Source organism: Xyrauchen texanus, chromosome 7, assembly GCF_025860055.1.
Source record: "Xyrauchen texanus isolate HMW12.3.18 chromosome 7, RBS_HiC_50CHRs, whole genome shotgun sequence".
NCBI classification, from domain to species: Eukaryota; Metazoa; Chordata; class Actinopteri; order Cypriniformes; family Catostomidae; genus Xyrauchen; species Xyrauchen texanus.
The window spans coordinates 871,627-889,514 of record NC_068282.1 but is presented as its reverse complement, the minus strand read 5'-3'; the positions used below and the strand labels follow the sequence as shown (position 1 = coordinate 889,514).

Below are 17,888 nucleotides of genomic sequence, written 5' to 3'. Positions count from 1 at the left end.
GTCAATGGAAGTCAGTGGAAGTCAATGGGAGTCAATGGGGTCAGGGGAATCAATGGGGTCAGTGGGAGTCAATGGAAGTCAGTGGAAGTCAATGGGGTCAGTGGGGTCAATGAAAGTCAATGGGGGTCAATGGGGTCAGTGGAAGTCAGTGGGAGTCAATGGGAGTCAATGGGGGTCAGTGGGAGTCAGTGGAGCCAATACATGCATGTTAAAATACTCACTGTAACGATTTAAACAACTTTCCAGCTCAAATAATTCACAAGTTTTAATGTAAGATTTGAAGAATTAATGTAAGTGCATTTATGAAATTATAAGCGTCATATTTCTGCCTTTAAACCTCCAAAAATTGTCTTACTGGAACATTTGCGCCTTTTCTGTTTTTTTTTTAAAGAAAAGGAGGAACGAGTCGAAAATATTTAGTGTGGTATGATGCTGATTGAGCTTCACCCTAGAACGCATTTATGGGTCAAAAATGACCCGGAAGGGAAATTTGTTTTTAATTTAGCTGAATATTTGTTAAAGAGAATTGCAGGATCCCTAAAATGCACATGTGGGTCAGATGTGTCCCATATATGTGTTGACTCTGGCTTTACTCTTGTGATACACTGACTGTTTTCAGTTTCCATTTGTTGTGTAATGCATGAAGTTGTGGAGTGGTCTAAAGCACTGAACTGGTAATCAGAAGGTTGCTGGTTTGATTCCCACAGTCACCACCATTGTGTCCTTGAGTAAGACACTTAACTGGTAATCAGAAGGTTGCTGGTTTGATCCCCACAGTCACCACCATTGTGTCCTTGAGTAAGACACTTAACTGGTAATCAGAAGGTTGCTGGTTTGATCCCCACAGTCACCACCATTGTGTCCTTGAGTAAGACACTTAACTGGTAATCAGAAGGTTGCTGGTTTGATCCCCACAGTCACCACCATTGTGTCCTTGAGTAAGACACTTAACTGGTAATCAGAAGGTTGCTGGTTTGATCCCCACAGTCACCACCATTGTGTCCTTGAGTAAGACACTTAACTGGTACTCAGGAGGTTGCTGGTTCGATCCCCACAGCCACCACCATTGTGTCCTTGAGTAAGACACTTAACTCCAGGTTGCTCCGGGGGGATTGTCCCTGTAATAAGTGCTCTGTATAATACATTGGTACTCAGAAGGTTGCTGGTTTGATCCCCACAGTCACCACCATTGTGTCCTTGAGTAAGACACTTAACTGGTAATCAGAAGGTTGCTGGTTTGATCCCCACAGTCACCACCATTGTGTCCTTGAGTAAGACACTTAACTGGTACTCAGGAGGTTGCTGGTTCTAACCCCACAGTCACCACCATTGTGTCCTTGAGTAAGACACTTAACTCCAGGTTGCTCCGGGGGGATTGTCCCTGTAATAAGTGCACTGTAAGTCACTTTGGATAAAAGCGTCTGCCAAATGCAGAAATGTAAATATAAATGTAAGTATCCTTCTCTTCGGAGATCAGGCAGAACATCCTCCATTTGTGTGACTTGCTACAGAGATTTGCACAACACCTGACCATCTTCAAAACTTTCCCTGTGTTCACAAGATGTTGACGCTGTCGTTTTCCTGTCTGCAAAACTCCCTCCATAATGTCACATTTGGGGTCGTCAGACTCACGATCCCAGGAGGATTCCCGGCATCAGTTCTCCATTGGGTTTGAAAGGCTCTTTCTGACAGCGATGGCGATCACTTTCACCAATTTGTACATAGCCATGAGGGCCATACAGGGGACAGGCAGTCACCGCAGCCGCCACACGATAATGAGCCTCACAGGATGCCCGGCGGTCCACAGCGACTGCCAACCGCACCTGGCACATTATCCATTCTCTCTCTATTTCACTCACCTACTGTATGTATGTGTATATGGGGGGGGGGTCAGATACTGCACAATGATGTTGCTCATACTTGTCTTCAGTCGTGCTGATGAAGACTAACATCATTTTAAAGTTGCTTCATAATTTTCCAAACTTTTAAATATTTCTAAAAGTGCTACAAAATACATATATTACACTTACTATGGTCATTTGTTGTACCATTGAAATCCAAAGCGCTTCAAAGTATCTGCTACAGTTTTCCTGACTGGCCACTAGGCGTCGCCATAATCACTGTTTCCTATTCTCCATTAGAAGTCATTATAAACTACTGAAACGAGCAATCCAGTTGGAGAATATCAACTATTTTTAGTATTACTTGGAGTATATGATTAATAAGTCATAAAATTGATTTCAGGCTCAAATTGTGCAATTGTTCGCTATTATTGCAACTCAAAATAGTTGTCTCAGTCTATAATTTAGGGTACATTCATTGATGACAATCATATATTTTCTCACCCTTTTCTTCAGAAATATCCCATTTAATCCATTAAGAGAAAGCATGTTATAATATCACACAAATATGTTGTGCTCTCCATGATTCAGTTAGCTTGAAATTGCCATGATGTTTCTTAATTGACAGTTTTTGCATAGTCCATTTTTACATTTACATTTATGCATTTGGCAGATACTTTTATCAAAAGTGACTTACAGTGCACTTATTACAGGGACAATCCCCCCGGAACAACCTGGAGTTAAGTGTCTTACTCAAGGACATAATGGTGGTGACTGTGGGGATCAAACCAGCAACCTCCTGATTACCAGTTAGGTGCTTAGACCACTCCATTTTTGAAGTGAGTGGGTCTTAAGTTACATTCACTGTCGACTGTGTTACATTCACAGTCAACTGTTACATTCACAGTCAACTGTTACATTCACTGTCGACTGTGTTACATTCACTGTCGACTGTGTTACATTCAGTCAACTGTGTTACATTCACTGTCGACTGTGTTACATTCACTGTAAACTGTGTTACATTCAGTCGACTGTGTTACATTCACTGTCGACTGTGTTACATTCACTGTCGACTGTGTTACATTCACTGTCGACTGTTACATTCACTGTCGACTGTGTTACATTCACTGTCGACTGTGTTACATTCACTATTGACTGTTACATTCAGTCAACTGTGTTACATTCACTGTCGACTGTGTTACATTCAGTCGACTGTGTTACATTCACTGTCGACTGTTACACATTCACTGTCGACTGTTACACATTCACTGTCGACTGTTACATTCACTGTCGACTGTTACACATGCACTGTCGACTGTGTTACATTCACTATCAACTGTTACACTTTCACAGTCAACTGTTACACATTCACTGTCGACTGTTACATTCACTATTGACTGTTACATTCAGTCAACTGTTACATTCAGTCAACTGTGTTACATTCACTGTCGACTGTTACATTCAGTCGACTGTGTTACATTCACTGTCGACTGTTACACATTCACTGTCGACTGTTACACATTCACTGTCGACTGTTACATTCAGTCGACTGTGTTACATTCACTGTCGACTGTGTTACATTCACTGTCGACTGTTACATTCACTGTCGACTGTTACATTCACTGTCGACTGTGTTACATTCACTGTCGACTGTGTTACATTCACTATTGACTGTTACATTCAGTCAACTGTGTTACATTCACTGTCGACTGTGTTACATTCAGTCGACTGTGTTACATTCACTGTCGACTGTTACACATTCACTGTCGACTGTGTTACATTCACTGTCGACTGTTACATTCACTGTCGACTGTTACACATTCACTGTCGACTGTGTTACATTCACTATCAACTGTTACACTTTCACAGTCAACTGTTACACATTCACTGTCGACTGTTACATTCACTGTCGACTGTTACATTCACTGTCGACTGTGTTACATTCACTATTGACTGTTACATTCAGTCAACTGTTACATTCAGTCAACTGTGTTACATTCACTGTCGACTGTTACATTCAGTCGACTGTGTTACATTCACTGTCGACTGTTACACATTCACTGTCGACTGTTACACATTCACTGTCGACTGTTACATTCACTGTCGACTGTTACACATTCACTGTCGACTGTTACATTCACTATCGACTGTTACACTTTCACAGTCAACTGTTACATTCAGTCAACTGTTACACATTCACTGTCGACTGTGTTACATTCACTGTCGACTGTTACACATTCACTGTCGACTGTTACATTCACTATCGACTGTTACACTTTCACAGTCAACTGTTACATTCAGTCAACTGTTACACATTCACTGTCGACTGTGTTACATTCACTGTCGACTGTGTTACATTCACTGTCGACTGTGTTACATTCACTGTCGACTGTGTTACATTCACAGTCGACTGTGTTACATTCACAGTCGACTGTGTTACATTCACTGTCGACTGTTACACATTCACAGTCGACTGTGTTACATTCACTGTCGACTGTTACACATTCACTGTCGACTGTTACACATTCACTGTCGACTGTGTTACATTCACTATCGACTGTTACACATGCACTGTCGACTGTGTTACATTCACTATCGACTGTTACACTTTCACAGTCAACTGTTACATTCAGTCAACTGTTACACATTCACTGTCGACTGTTACATTCACTGTCGACTGTGTTACATTCACTGTCGACTGTTACATTCACTATTGACTGTTACATTCAGTCAACTGTTACATTCAGTCGACTGTTACATTCACTGTCGACTGTTACACATTCACTGTCGACTGTGTTACATTCACTATCGACTGTTACACTTTCACAGTCAACTGTTACATTCAGTCAACTGTTACACATTCACTGTCGACTGTTACATTCACTGTCGACTGTGTTACATTCACTGTCGACTGTGTTACATTCACTGTCGACTGTGTTACATTCACTATTGACTGTTACATTCAGTCGACTGTTACATTCACTGTCGACTGTTACACATTCACTGTCGACTGTTACACATTCACTGTCGACTGTTACACATTCACTGTCGACTGTTACACATTCACTGTCGACTGTTACACATTCACAGTCAACTGTTACATTCAGTCAACTGTTACACATTCACTGTCGACTGTTACATTCACTGTCGACTGTGTTACATTCACTGTCGACTGTGTTACATTCACTGTCGACTGTGTTACATTCACAGTCGACTGTGTTACATTCACTGTCGACTGTTACACATTCACTGTCGACTGTGTTACATTCACTATCGACTGTTACACTTTCACAGTCAACTGTTACATTCAGTCAACTGTTACACATTCAGTCAACTGTTACACATTCACTGTCTTCTGTGTTACATTCACTGTCGACTGTGTTACATTCACTATTGACTGTTACATTCAGTCAACTGTTACATTCAGTCAACTGTGTTACATTCACTGTCGACTGTTACATTCACAGTCAACTGTTACATTCACTGTCGACTGTTACACATTCACTGTCGACTGTGTTACATTCACTATCGACTGTTACACTTTCACAGTCAACTGTTACATTCAGTCAACTGTTACACATTCACTGTCTTCTGTGTTACATTCACTGTCTTCTGTTACATTCACTGTCGACTGTTACATTCACTATTGACTGTTACATTCAGTCTACTGTTACATTCAGTCAACTGTGTTACATTCACTGTCGACTGTTACATTCAGTCGACTGTTACATTCACTGTCGACTGTTACACATTCACTGTCGACTGTTACACATTCAGTCAACTGTTACATTCAGTGTCGACTGTTACATTCACTGTCGACTGTTACACATTCACTGTCGACTGTGTTACATTCACTGTAAACTGTTACATTCACTGTAAACTGTTACATTCAGTCAACTGTGTTACATTCACTATCGACTGTTACACTTTCACAGTCAACTGTTACATTCAGTCAACTGTTACATTCACTGTCAACTGTTACACTTTCACTGTCGACTGTGTTACATTCACTGTCGACTGTTACATTCACTGTCGACTGTTACATTCACTGTCGACTGTTACACTTTCACTGTCGACTGTTACACTTTCACAGTCAACTGTGTTACATTCACTGTCAACTGTTACATTCACTGTCGACTGTTACACTTTCACAGTCAACTGTTACATTCAGTCAACTGTGTTACATTCACTGTCAACTGTTACACTTTCACTGTCGACTGTGTTACATTCACTGTCGACTGTGTTACATTCACTGTCGACTGTTACACTTTCACTGTCGACTGTTACACTTTCACTGTCGACTGTTACATTCACTGTCGACTGTTACATTCACTGTCGACTGTTACATTCACTATCGACTGTTACATTCAGTCAACTGTTACTTTCACTGTCGACTGTTACACTCAGTCAACTGTTACATTCAGTCAACTGTGTTACTTTCACTGTCGACTGTGTTACTTTCACTGTCGACTGTTACATTCACTGTCGACTGTTACACTTTCACAGTCAACTGTTACATTCAGTCAACTGTGTTACGTTCACTGTCGACTGTTACACTTTCACAGTCGACTGTTACATTCAGTCAACTGTGTTACATTCACTGTCGACTGTGTTACATTCACTATCGACTGTTACACTTTCACAGTCAACTGTTACATTCAGTCAACTGTTACACATTCACTGTCGACTGTTACACATTCACTGTCGACTGTTACACATTCACTGTCGACTGTTCAGTCAACTGTGTTACATTCACTGTCGACTGTTACATTCACTGTCGACTGTTACATTCAGTCGACTGTTACATTCACTGTCGACTGTTACACATTCACTGTCGACTGTTACATTCACTGTAAACTGTTACATTCAGTCAACTGTGTTACATTCACTGTCGACTGTTACACATTCACTGTCGACTGTTACATTCACTGTCGACTGTTACATTCACTGTCGACTGTTACATTCACTGTCGACTGTGTTACATTCACTGTCGACTGTTACACTTTCACAGTCAACTGTGTTACAACTGTTTGTTTTTTTGTTTTTTAAATTTCAAATAACAGGAATGCTGCTCCTGATATCGTTCAAGGTATATTTTACATTCACAGAGGTTAGTGTTTTGCATAACATCTCTTAAAACTACCAAAATTATATTTAAGGCAGATTTATGATGAATGATACTGTCACTAGTGATCGGGCTGAAAGAATCACTTGAATATCTGTAAAAACATACTTAAAATGATTTTAAAAGAATGACTTCACATATGGCAGGAGAGACAAAAGACTTGTTAATTATGTGTGTTACTTGACGTTTAGCCTTTAATCCGTGTCTGTGACGGCAGTTTGTCCGTAACATAGTCAACAAACTCACTAGAGAAAACATCCTTCAACATTTACCACATTTGTTCCAAACCTTACAGATGTTGGAACCTGCCCTGTTATTTGGGAAGGTGGATACTAAAGGTACTACAGAGTAAATAATTTAATGTTCTCTTCTTGTCTCTAATTTTAATGTTTGGTTTGTGAGAGAACGAGTGAGTTATTTTTAGATATTCATAAAAATGGTGACACAAATGATATAATTAAGCATAATTTAAATATTATGGTAACTTAGGTATTCCAGCTTTATTGTGATGCTTTATATAAGTATACAATCATATATTAAAGGTATTATTGCATTTTATCACACATGGAGAGATATTTCTGAAACTGAAACAGGAAAAAGGCTTTTTCTAATGCAACAGTGACACCTGCTGACAGCTGATGGTACTGCGAGTCAAAGATCATTGTGTGTATCATTGTTTAACTACAGTCATATTGTAACACTTTAAATAAAGTTCCATTTGTTAACATCAGTAAACATGAAGAAATAATAATTAACAGCATACTAATCTTGGTTGATGTTAAAATATTTTAACATTAGCTATTGTACTCTGAACTAACATTTACAATTATTCTTTTTATTAACAAAGATTAATGTATTTACTAAGTATGACTAACAATGAACTAAATATTCTTACAGTATTTATTAATGTAAACAAACGTAACCTCATAATAAAGTGCTACCAATATATAGTAAGCATAGTTTTTGGGAAAACGTTTTTTTTTTTCTATAGTAATATTGTAGTAACAATGAACGTTTTTTTATTTGTATTTTATTTCTTGACGGAAACTATGGTTTTACTCTAGTTATTTTTTAGCAGGGAATGCTAAAGTTATTGCGAGGGAACAAAATCTTTGTATATTTGTGACCTAATGCAAACGCACACATTACTGAAGCCTTAATTCAGTTTGACCTTTGGGATGGGTCAATCTGGCCTTTGTAGAAAAATACAACAGCTTGAAAGGAAATGTGACGTCATAATGCACACATACAAAATACATCTTGACAAATAAATTCAGAGAATAAATTTATTTGTGTATAATAATAGCAAACAGGTTTGGACACTAGAAGACTAAAATAACATCAAATCCCAAAATAAAAATACGGTACATAAATAAAATAAATCCAGTAGTTGCTTGCAGGGCAAAATTGTATAATTACATGTAGTCAAATATAACATTATAATAACCTTTTGTAATTCATTACAATAATAGCCACTATATCCTTTTGCTAGAAATAACATGTTTTAGTGTGTTACTGCTATCAAATGATCTGGAAATAACACATTATTAACTTTTTAATCACCATCGATAAAATGCCAAGATTAAAACAAGGAAAAACTACATCAAAAACTCAATTAGACACATCTCATTATAATATACCACAGTTTCCCTGACGACGGTTGTCACATGTCTGTGGATACAATCCAGATGAAAGAGTTGAATGTAAAGACTACATCCTGCAAGTTTCCATCACCCTTTTATATGTTTTTTCAAAATATTCACATGGAGGTAATTGTACAGAATACATAGATGTGTTTTCACTGGTATATAAGCATGTAGTGAATTAAACATCAATGTTTGAGTTCTGATAGTTCAGCTTATGTGTCATCAGAGCTTATGAATGTGTCATGTACTCAATAAAAGGCAGCAGCTTTCACGGAGCCGATGTTCTGGGTTTGAAGAGTCCAGTTTTCCTGAGGTATCTCACGATCAGCGGTACAGACACGAGAGTGATGCTGATGCGGACCGGAGCGAAGAGTTTGTGGACGGCGTACGCCAAAACGAATGTGCTCGTGCCAGCGGCCATCTTTGATTGAACGACTGATTCACTGAAACCGACTTTACACAACACTGCTGCCATATCGATACCACTGAAGAGACACAATAAACAAACATCAGGAAATATAAGTGGAGGCAGAAACACACTTGCAGTCATTTCATTAACTCTTATAATGTGTTCCGGTCAAAACTGACCGATTCACCTTTTTCTTTTTTATCTAGTTGGAATAAAATTCCTTTACTTTCACACAGGGCTGAACACACACAAATGTGTTCGATCATTTTCAGTTTTTCACTTTGTTACACTTGTGTTCCCGGTCAAATATGACCGGCCGTTGAAAATGAAAGGATTAGACTAAAGAATATTAAGTGTTCAGGAGCATCACAATCCTTTACATGAGCGCACTCAACACACGCGCGCACACTCAATACAAGCGCACACAACATGTTGATTCGTTGATAAAATAAGCAATATGAGAGATTTTAGTCTTTCATTTTTGAACAGGAACACAAGCGTAAAGCCACAAGCTGTGTTACAGTAAAATCACTGTAAGTGACTTATTGTGTTGATAAAACACAAAAGTTAAATCAATTATAATGTCAAATACGTCAATTAAATTTTCTATTCAACATCATTTTACGGGCTGTAATTGATCACCATTTATTTTAGGCGTTTCTCCATTTTTAATCACCTAATTGACGTCAACAGATTTGCGGTGTGACAAATGAATTTTACACGCACTCACAAAACACACGTTCACGCGCACAAAACACATTCACGCGCACAAAACACACATTCACGCGCATGCACTCACAAAACACACGTTGGTGCGCACGCGCACAAAACACACGTTCACAAAACACATTCACGCGCACAAAACACACATTCACGCGCACGCACTCACAAAACACACATTCACGCGCACAAAACACACATTCACGCGCACAAAACACGCGTTCACGCGCGCCCTCACAAAACACACGCGTTCACGCGCGCCCTCACAAAACACACGCGTTCACGCGCGCCCTCACAAAACACACGCGTTCACGCGCGCCCTCACAAAACACACGCTCACGCGCACGCACTCAAAACACACGTTCACGCACTCATAAAACACGTTCACGCGCACAAAACACACGTTCACGCGCACAAAACACACGTTCACGCGCACGCACTCACAAAACACACGTTCACGCACGCCACAGCACTCACTAAAACACACGCTCACGCCACAGACTCACAAAAACACACGCTCACGCCACAAGACTCACAAAACACACGCTCACGCCGCAGACTCAAAAACACACGCTCACGCTACAGCACTCACAAAACACACGTTCACGCACACAAACCACATATTCACGCGCACGCACTCACAAAACACATTCACGCGCACAAATCACACGTTCACGAGCACAAAACACACGTTCACGCCAAGACGCCAGCAAACACACACACGCGCACGCACTCACAAAACACACATTCACGCCAAGACAAAACATCACGCGCTACAAGCACGCCACGACTCACTAAAAACACGCTCGCGCACAAGACTCACTAAAACACGCCGTCAAGACTCACTAAACACACTCGCGCTACACGACTCACAAAACACACGCTCAGCGCCACGACTCACAATACATACATTCACGCGCACGCGCGCACTCACAACACACGCGCGCACACACGCACTCACACTAAACACACGCACTCACAAAACACACGCTTCAAGCACACGCCAAGACAAAACACACGCTTATGCGCATGCGCGACGCACTCAAAAACACACGCTCACGCCACAAGACTCACAAAACACGCTCACGCTACAAGACTCACAAAACACGCTCAAGCACACGCCACAGACTCACAAAACACACGCTCACACGCCGCTAGTGCGCACACACGCACTCACAAAACACACGCTCACGCCAGCCACAAAACACACGCTCACGCCACAAGACAAAACACGCTCAGCGACACGCCACGCGACAAAACACACGCTCACGCCAAGACTCACACACGCATGCACAACACACATCTTTCCATGTACACTCTTTGAGGAATACTTCAAGATCTCCTCATCGTATTTGGGCTTGTTTGAATCGGGACTTTTCTCCATTTTTAATCACCTAATTGACTTTAACAGTTTTGCGGTGTGACAAATGAATTTTTTAAAATACAAATATCCCATTCAGTTGTTTCTGTGCAGTTTAAAATAGTTTCACACTATAAACATTTTCCAAAGATCTTTCAATACACAGTCATAACTATCCTGAAATATTGTGCAATACAGACGAATGTAACATCAGTCGTCTCACCTGGATACAGCAAGGTAGAATATTCCCAGAGATATGAGGGAGATTCCAATGTGGAACGAGACTCCAACAGCTCCGTATTCCTTAAACACTTTCCTGAGCTGCTGCGTCTTACTGGGATTCCCGTCAGACTCCGCTGGAACTCCCGGAGCACCGGATCCAGAGGGGTGCGCCTCCTGTTGAGGGGGCAAAGGAATGAGAAGGAATCAGTCAAGAACATTATAGACACATAAATATAAAAACACCTCACAATGGAAACTATAAATGCTCTTTGTGCAGTGAGGAGAAGTTTGAGTGTGTTTATAGTGCCTCTATAAGAGTGACCTCTTATAGGTCAACATATCAAAGGAAAACTGGATTCCGCATCTCATTAGCCCATTAAAGGGACAGTACACCCCAAAATGAAATGATCTCATCATTTACTCGCCCTCATGCCATCCCAGATGTGTAGGACTTCCTTTCTTCATCAGAACACACTTGAAGAAAAATAGACAAATATCTCCGCTCAGTTGGTGATTATAATGGAAGTGGATGGTAACGCGAACTTTGATGCTCCAAAAAGCATTAATGCCATCCATACGACTCCAGCAGTTCGGATGCACCGATCTGATGCCTGGATCGTATCGGCTCCGCTACTGAAGCTTTGAGACGGATCGGGTATCGGTCCGACGGGCCCGATCTAAATCAGACACTGTGTGTTAGTCATGTTCGTTACTCTCAAGCTCCAAAAATGGCATAAAAGAACCATAAAAACAGCATTAAAGTTGTTCATATGACTTGTGCATTTTATTCAAAGCCGCTTGAAGACGTGCAACAGCTCTGAGAATCACAAAAGCCTGTTTAATAAGTAAATAAATAAAATGCACGCGCAGCTGCAGCGTGTCAGTGAATGTCGCTGCTCTGTTTACACACACACACGCGGCTATTTTTAGCCTATTTGAGCACTACTCGCGAACAACATCTCAGATGTAGATGCTCAATAGTGCGGTTCACTTATATGCATTTACAACGGCACCAGAGGAGCATTTGACCAGAATCTGAATAAGAAGTGAATTAAACGACTGTGAACTAGCCCACAAACACACACATACAGGCCGTCCTGGAGACTTCAGAATGTCAAAATAAAAGCGTGAGGGGTTCAAAGTTAAAGGTGCTCGATGGAGATATATTACTATTATAATATATTAGTATTTGTATCCTTCAATGTCCAGATACAAGTTGAAAAAATTTGGCAAAAAAAAAAAAAAAAAGAGGAAACAAAAAGTTCCCTATCGGTCGGTCACTAGGCGTTGTGTCAATATAGTGACACTAGGGGTCGCTCTTGGGAGCCCTAACCGTACGTTCACACCAGAGGCGGCGAGAGCGTCAAATCGACCGGAAGTCATTAATTTTCAATGACAGCCAGCATCTAATTACTAATTATTATTAACTAATTATTGCCGTGGCGGATTTCCCAGTAATATATGATCTGTTCCTGTTTGCTTACAGGGATATAAAACAACCAAGACCACAGTTATTATTACAAATGTATTTTATTTTGATAACAAACAACTATAATTTTAATTACTTTCTGCCATCGATCGATTTTAAAGAGTTCATGAGGATATCCGCTACTTGTGATCGGTCGGCAAAAAGTAAATGGTCGACATGTCTGGATGTTTAAATTGCGGCCCCTTTAAATATAGTTCACAAAACAAAGCATTCTGAACAAACGTTGCCGCCTATTTCAACCACGTCAGAGCGTCCACGAGCGTCCTCGAGCGTTGAAGGCAGGGAGCCAGAGCGAATTTTGACGCTCTCGCCGCTTCTGGTGTGAACGCACGGTAACACAGTACTCTGCCCGTCTCGCACCGCCGATCCACGCAACACATCGACGCAACGTTGAGTGAGTGAACGATAGGGAACTTCAGTACGTCCTGGTTACTTCCGTAATGTCCGATCCATGATGGAGGGAACGAGACAACGCTGAACTACCCACTGAAATGGACAGGACCAGCACAAAACCTGAATGAGCGGTATGCACGCCCCTCCGTTATACCCGTATGTTCGGGGGAGTGGCATGCAAATACCATTCGTCAATTCCCATTGGCCCCTTTATAAAAGATCAGGTGTCTCGGGCTCCCAAGAGCGACCCCTAGTGTCACTTCATCGACACAACGTCTCGTTCCCTCGCACACGTGATGAAAATGCCAATCGGGAGGCGCGTGACATGAGCCCTTTCATTAAAAAGTGCTTAAATATGGATCTTTTATCAGCTTTATAAGACATTCATTTAACCACTTTTAAAGTCGTATGGATGACGTTAATGCTGATTGTGATTTTTGGAGCATCAAAATTTGTGTTACCATCCACTTGTATTATAAGCACCAACTGAGCGGAGATATTTGTCTATTTTTCTTCAAGTGTGTTCTGATGAAGAAAGGAAGTCCTACACATCTGGGATGGCATGAGGGAGGGTAAATAATAAGAGTATTTCCATTTTTGGGTGTACTGTCCCTTTAAGAACATGCAGGTCTAATGTCTAATGAGGTTTTAACGGCTCCTGGGAAACAAATTGGGCATGGGTCTTTCCATGAGAAAAACTAATGGAGATATTTCAGTCTTTTAAATGCAGTTGATTCATACTTTGATGTCCGAGATGTCCTGTAAGATGCATGTTGTCCATTAGCTAATGCTAATGCTAATGAAATATTCATGTTTCTTGAAGCATATACTGAGTCAGGGCTTGTGCTATGATACGATCTTTGGGGGCAGTTTGATCTTTAGGAGGGCATCTTTAGGGTCGTCTCTTCACTGGACCAGGAGGGGGTGTCAGAAGTTTCTGGAGGGGCAATGGACATTTAGGAGGGCAATGCCCCATTAGCCCCACCCCTCTTTCCCTTACACCCAGACATATTCTGAGTTTTCTGTAAAGAACTTGCTTCAAACAACACACAGGCTGAGAGAAGCCAACAGCCAATCGTGGCCTCAGGGGAGGGGCTTATAACACCACACTACTCTATAACCAATCAGAAGCCATCAAACGCTTTTAATAGCCAATAATAACTGGAGTTCTGTTGAGAACTGCACAGAAAGTATATTCAGGAATAAACATTAAAAGGATTATTAAGGCTAATGTTCCAGTATCTCATTTTGTCTGAACATTTGGCATGTTTGATTATAATTCAGTATGCAAACAGATGTAGGAAAGAAGCCTAATTGTGATTCCATATGCACATTTTATGTGTATGTAAATAATAGTCAATGGGAGAATTTCAAACTTCAAAAGTTACAAGTAAAAAGTATACATTTGTCAAAGTTTACTAAAATAGATGCATATATAAAGAAAACAGATAAAGCTGTAAATATCTACAAAACAAAGTTTGAATGGCGTATGTGTTAAATTAATTCAGCTCTGAACGCTTGTTTAATACTTTACAGTCATTCTCAATGTCTCAATTTGACCCATATTCAATGGTCGAAAACCAAATGTGGGTCACTTTGTATAAAACTGATACTTATTGTATTTAAACCGGAATAATGCTGAAACTAGAAATGCACCTTTATTTATTCAACGTGACTATTTTAGTGTATTTTTGGCATTCGGCTTTTGTTATAAATTGGTATGTTCAATGCAATTGTTTTGATGGAGGGAAACAAGATACAGTTCTGGTTTCAACATTATTTGTACTTCAGACATTCCTCTTTAAAACACAAAAAGTATCAGCGGTACACAAGTGACCCACATTTGGTTTTTGACCACTGAAAATGGGTCCAATTTACTCATGGAGCTACATCGAGAGCCCCATATCTCTGGAAATGAACCATATAGGGCCTTAAAAATGAAGATGCCAAAAGAAAAGTTTATTCTGGACCAGATTCTAAAAGGACATTAAGATATGTTTAAAGCTTCTGAGTTACAGGCACGCCAACTTTGGAAAAAGAACACGAAAAGTGCTTTTTTCCCATATTCAGACTCACGCCATTGGCATATAATACAACAAGGATTGTTAAAGTCAACTGATTTTAGAAATAGATCTACCAATCTTTGTGTAACAATAGAATAATGATGCTGACTCCTTTCTAAGGTTACTTTTATGACCCGTGATTTTGGAGCAAAACTATCGGCGAAAATTGCCATTTGGACCCCCCCCTCAAAGAACTTACTTCTTGAGTTACAGGCACGCCAATGTTGGGCCTCAGTATTCAGATACAAGACAAAGGCAGGCCTAACACAGTCGTAAAGCCTGACTGAGGCCCACAAAAACAAAGTCATAAATCTTGCTGATAAAAACCGCGCCAAAATCAAACAAAGGGAGTACAACACGACTGCAAATCCCAAGAAGCCTTGCTCACTTCACAACTGTGTGAAATTCCAAAGGATCGAACTCTCAACTCCTATTGGATGAGGCACTCAACAGAACGCACCTCAACTATGATGTCATCAGGAGTAGAAATACCTCGAAAATCGTTCTGTACCTCGCTTCCAGTGACTTTGCTCACCGTGCGTAGACGCAGTTAATCGCTGCTCTCAGGTGTTGCCTCGTTGCACAAGGAAGTAACGTGCAACTTAAAACTGCGGCCATACGATCTCCATCTCGCTCGACGAGTTGAGATTACTCTGTATTCCACCGAACACTGTAACGGATCCGAAGAAGACCGCCGAGCAATCCGCATCTTCATCCGTTTGCCTGCAGAAGTGAAGAAAGAAAGATCCCCTTCCCCCTTCAGTCAAGTTGACGTCGCTGAATTCTCCGACAGCCCGCCGAGAATCAGCAGCCGCCCGCCGACAGAGTGAGGAAACGGCCTCCCGTCATCACCCGAGCCTCGATGAACCGAGTCGGAGTCAAACTTAAGTTTAATACTTTACAGTCATTCTCAATGTCTCAATTTGACCCATATTCAATGGTCGAAAACCAAATGTGGGTCACTTGGTATAAAACTGATACTTATTGTATTTAAACCGGAATAATGCTGAAACTAGAAATGCACCTTTATTTATTCAACGTGACTATTTTAGTGTATTTTTGGCATTCGGCTTTTGTTATAAATTGGTATGTTCAATGCAATTGTTTTGATGGAGGGAAACAAGATACAGTTCTGGTTTCAACATTATTTGTACTTCAGACATTCCTCTTTAAAACACAAAAAGTATCAGCGGTACGCAAGTGACCCACATTTGGTTTTTGACCACTGAAAATGGGTCCAATTTACTCATGGAGCCACATCGAGAGCCCCATATCTCTGGAAATGAACCATATAGGGCCTTAAAAATGAAGATGCCAAAAGAAAAGTTTATTCTGGACCAGATTCTAAAAGGACATTAAGATATGTTTAAAGCTTCTTGAGTTACAGGCACGCCAACTTTGGAAAAAGAACACGAAAAGTGCTTTTTTCCCATTTTCAGACTCACGCCATTGGCATATAATACAACAAGGATTGTTAAAGTCAACTGATTTTAGAAATAGATCCACCAATCTTTGTGTAACAATAGAATAATGATGCTGACTCCTTTCTAAGGTTACTTTTATGACCCGTAGTTTTGCTCCAAAAATCATCGGCGAAAATTGCCATTTGGACCCCCCTCAAAGAACTTCGATACGGTGCTGCACAAACACTAACTCAAACTGCACTTAACGGCACAGTTCAGTGTGCTTCTGAAAGCCCTCCTGTGATTCCACAACACAAGCTTCCTGTTTTAACCTACAAGCCTACATTTTATGCCAATTCAAACTTGCAAAATACACAAAGAATTTCACAGTCTTTTCTTCTCCATGGAGAAAGCAGTCATGGGTTGAAAGTGTGTGTGTGTGTGTGAGAGAGAGTGTTAGTGTGTGTATATGTGTATGTGAGAGTGTTAGTGTGTGTGTGTGTGTGTGTGTATGTGAGAATGTTAGTGTGTGAATGTGAGAGTGTTAGTGTGTGAATGTGAGAGTGTTAGTGTGTGTGTGTGTGTGTGTGTGTGTGTGTGAGAGTGTTAGTGTGTGTGTGTGAGAGTGTTAGTGTGTGTGTGTGTGAGAGTGTTAGTGTGTGTGTGTGTGTGTGTGTGAGAGTGTTAGTGTGTGTGTGTGTGTGTGTGTGTGTGTTAGTGTGTGTGTGAGAGTGTTAGTGTGTGTTAGTGTGTGTGTGAGAGTGTTAGTGTTTGTGTGTGAGAGTGTTAGTGTGTGTGTGTGGGAGGGGAGGGAGGGAGGGAAACGTGCCAAAGTTCAAACCGACACAATTATGCGTTGTGTACGATAAGAGCGAGACAGAAGGCAGATGCACAACACATCACAATCAACTCGAGTGCATCTGTCAGAGTGGGGCGGGACGTTAACAGCCGTCATGATGTCAGAGGAAACACACACTTGAGCAAGAGAAAGAGAAAACGCTGACTGTGATGAGAAGTGCAAATGTTTGTTCAAGGCTCTGTCTAACACTAGTAATCTGCTGACAAACCTGTGGACACACGCCAACTGCACTCGCTGACCTGACTAATACACCGCGAGCATCTGACATCTACAGAGCAGGGCGGCATATAGTGCAGTTTACTGACAGCAAATAAGAGGTACACAAACTGAGTTCACAGAAAATGTGCATTAATGTAGA

General features: G+C 40.8%; 1 protein-coding gene across 1 annotated transcript in view; it reads right to left on the bottom strand.

Moving 5' to 3' along the window:
- Window positions 1–8,266: 8,266 nt before the first annotated feature.
- The window catches only part of fam210b (family with sequence similarity 210 member B), a 13,434-nt gene continuing 3,812 nt past the window's right edge, over window positions 8,267–17,888 (bottom strand). Inside the window, exons 2-3 of the mRNA XM_052130711.1 lie at window positions 11,325–11,497; window positions 8,267–9,097 (exon numbers count right to left, since the gene is read on the bottom strand). Of these exons, the coding sequence (XP_051986671.1) occupies window positions 8,881–9,097; window positions 11,325–11,497 (390 nt within the window). The 3' untranslated portion in view covers window positions 8,267–8,880. The remainder of the gene's footprint in view (window positions 9,098–11,324; window positions 11,498–17,888) is intronic.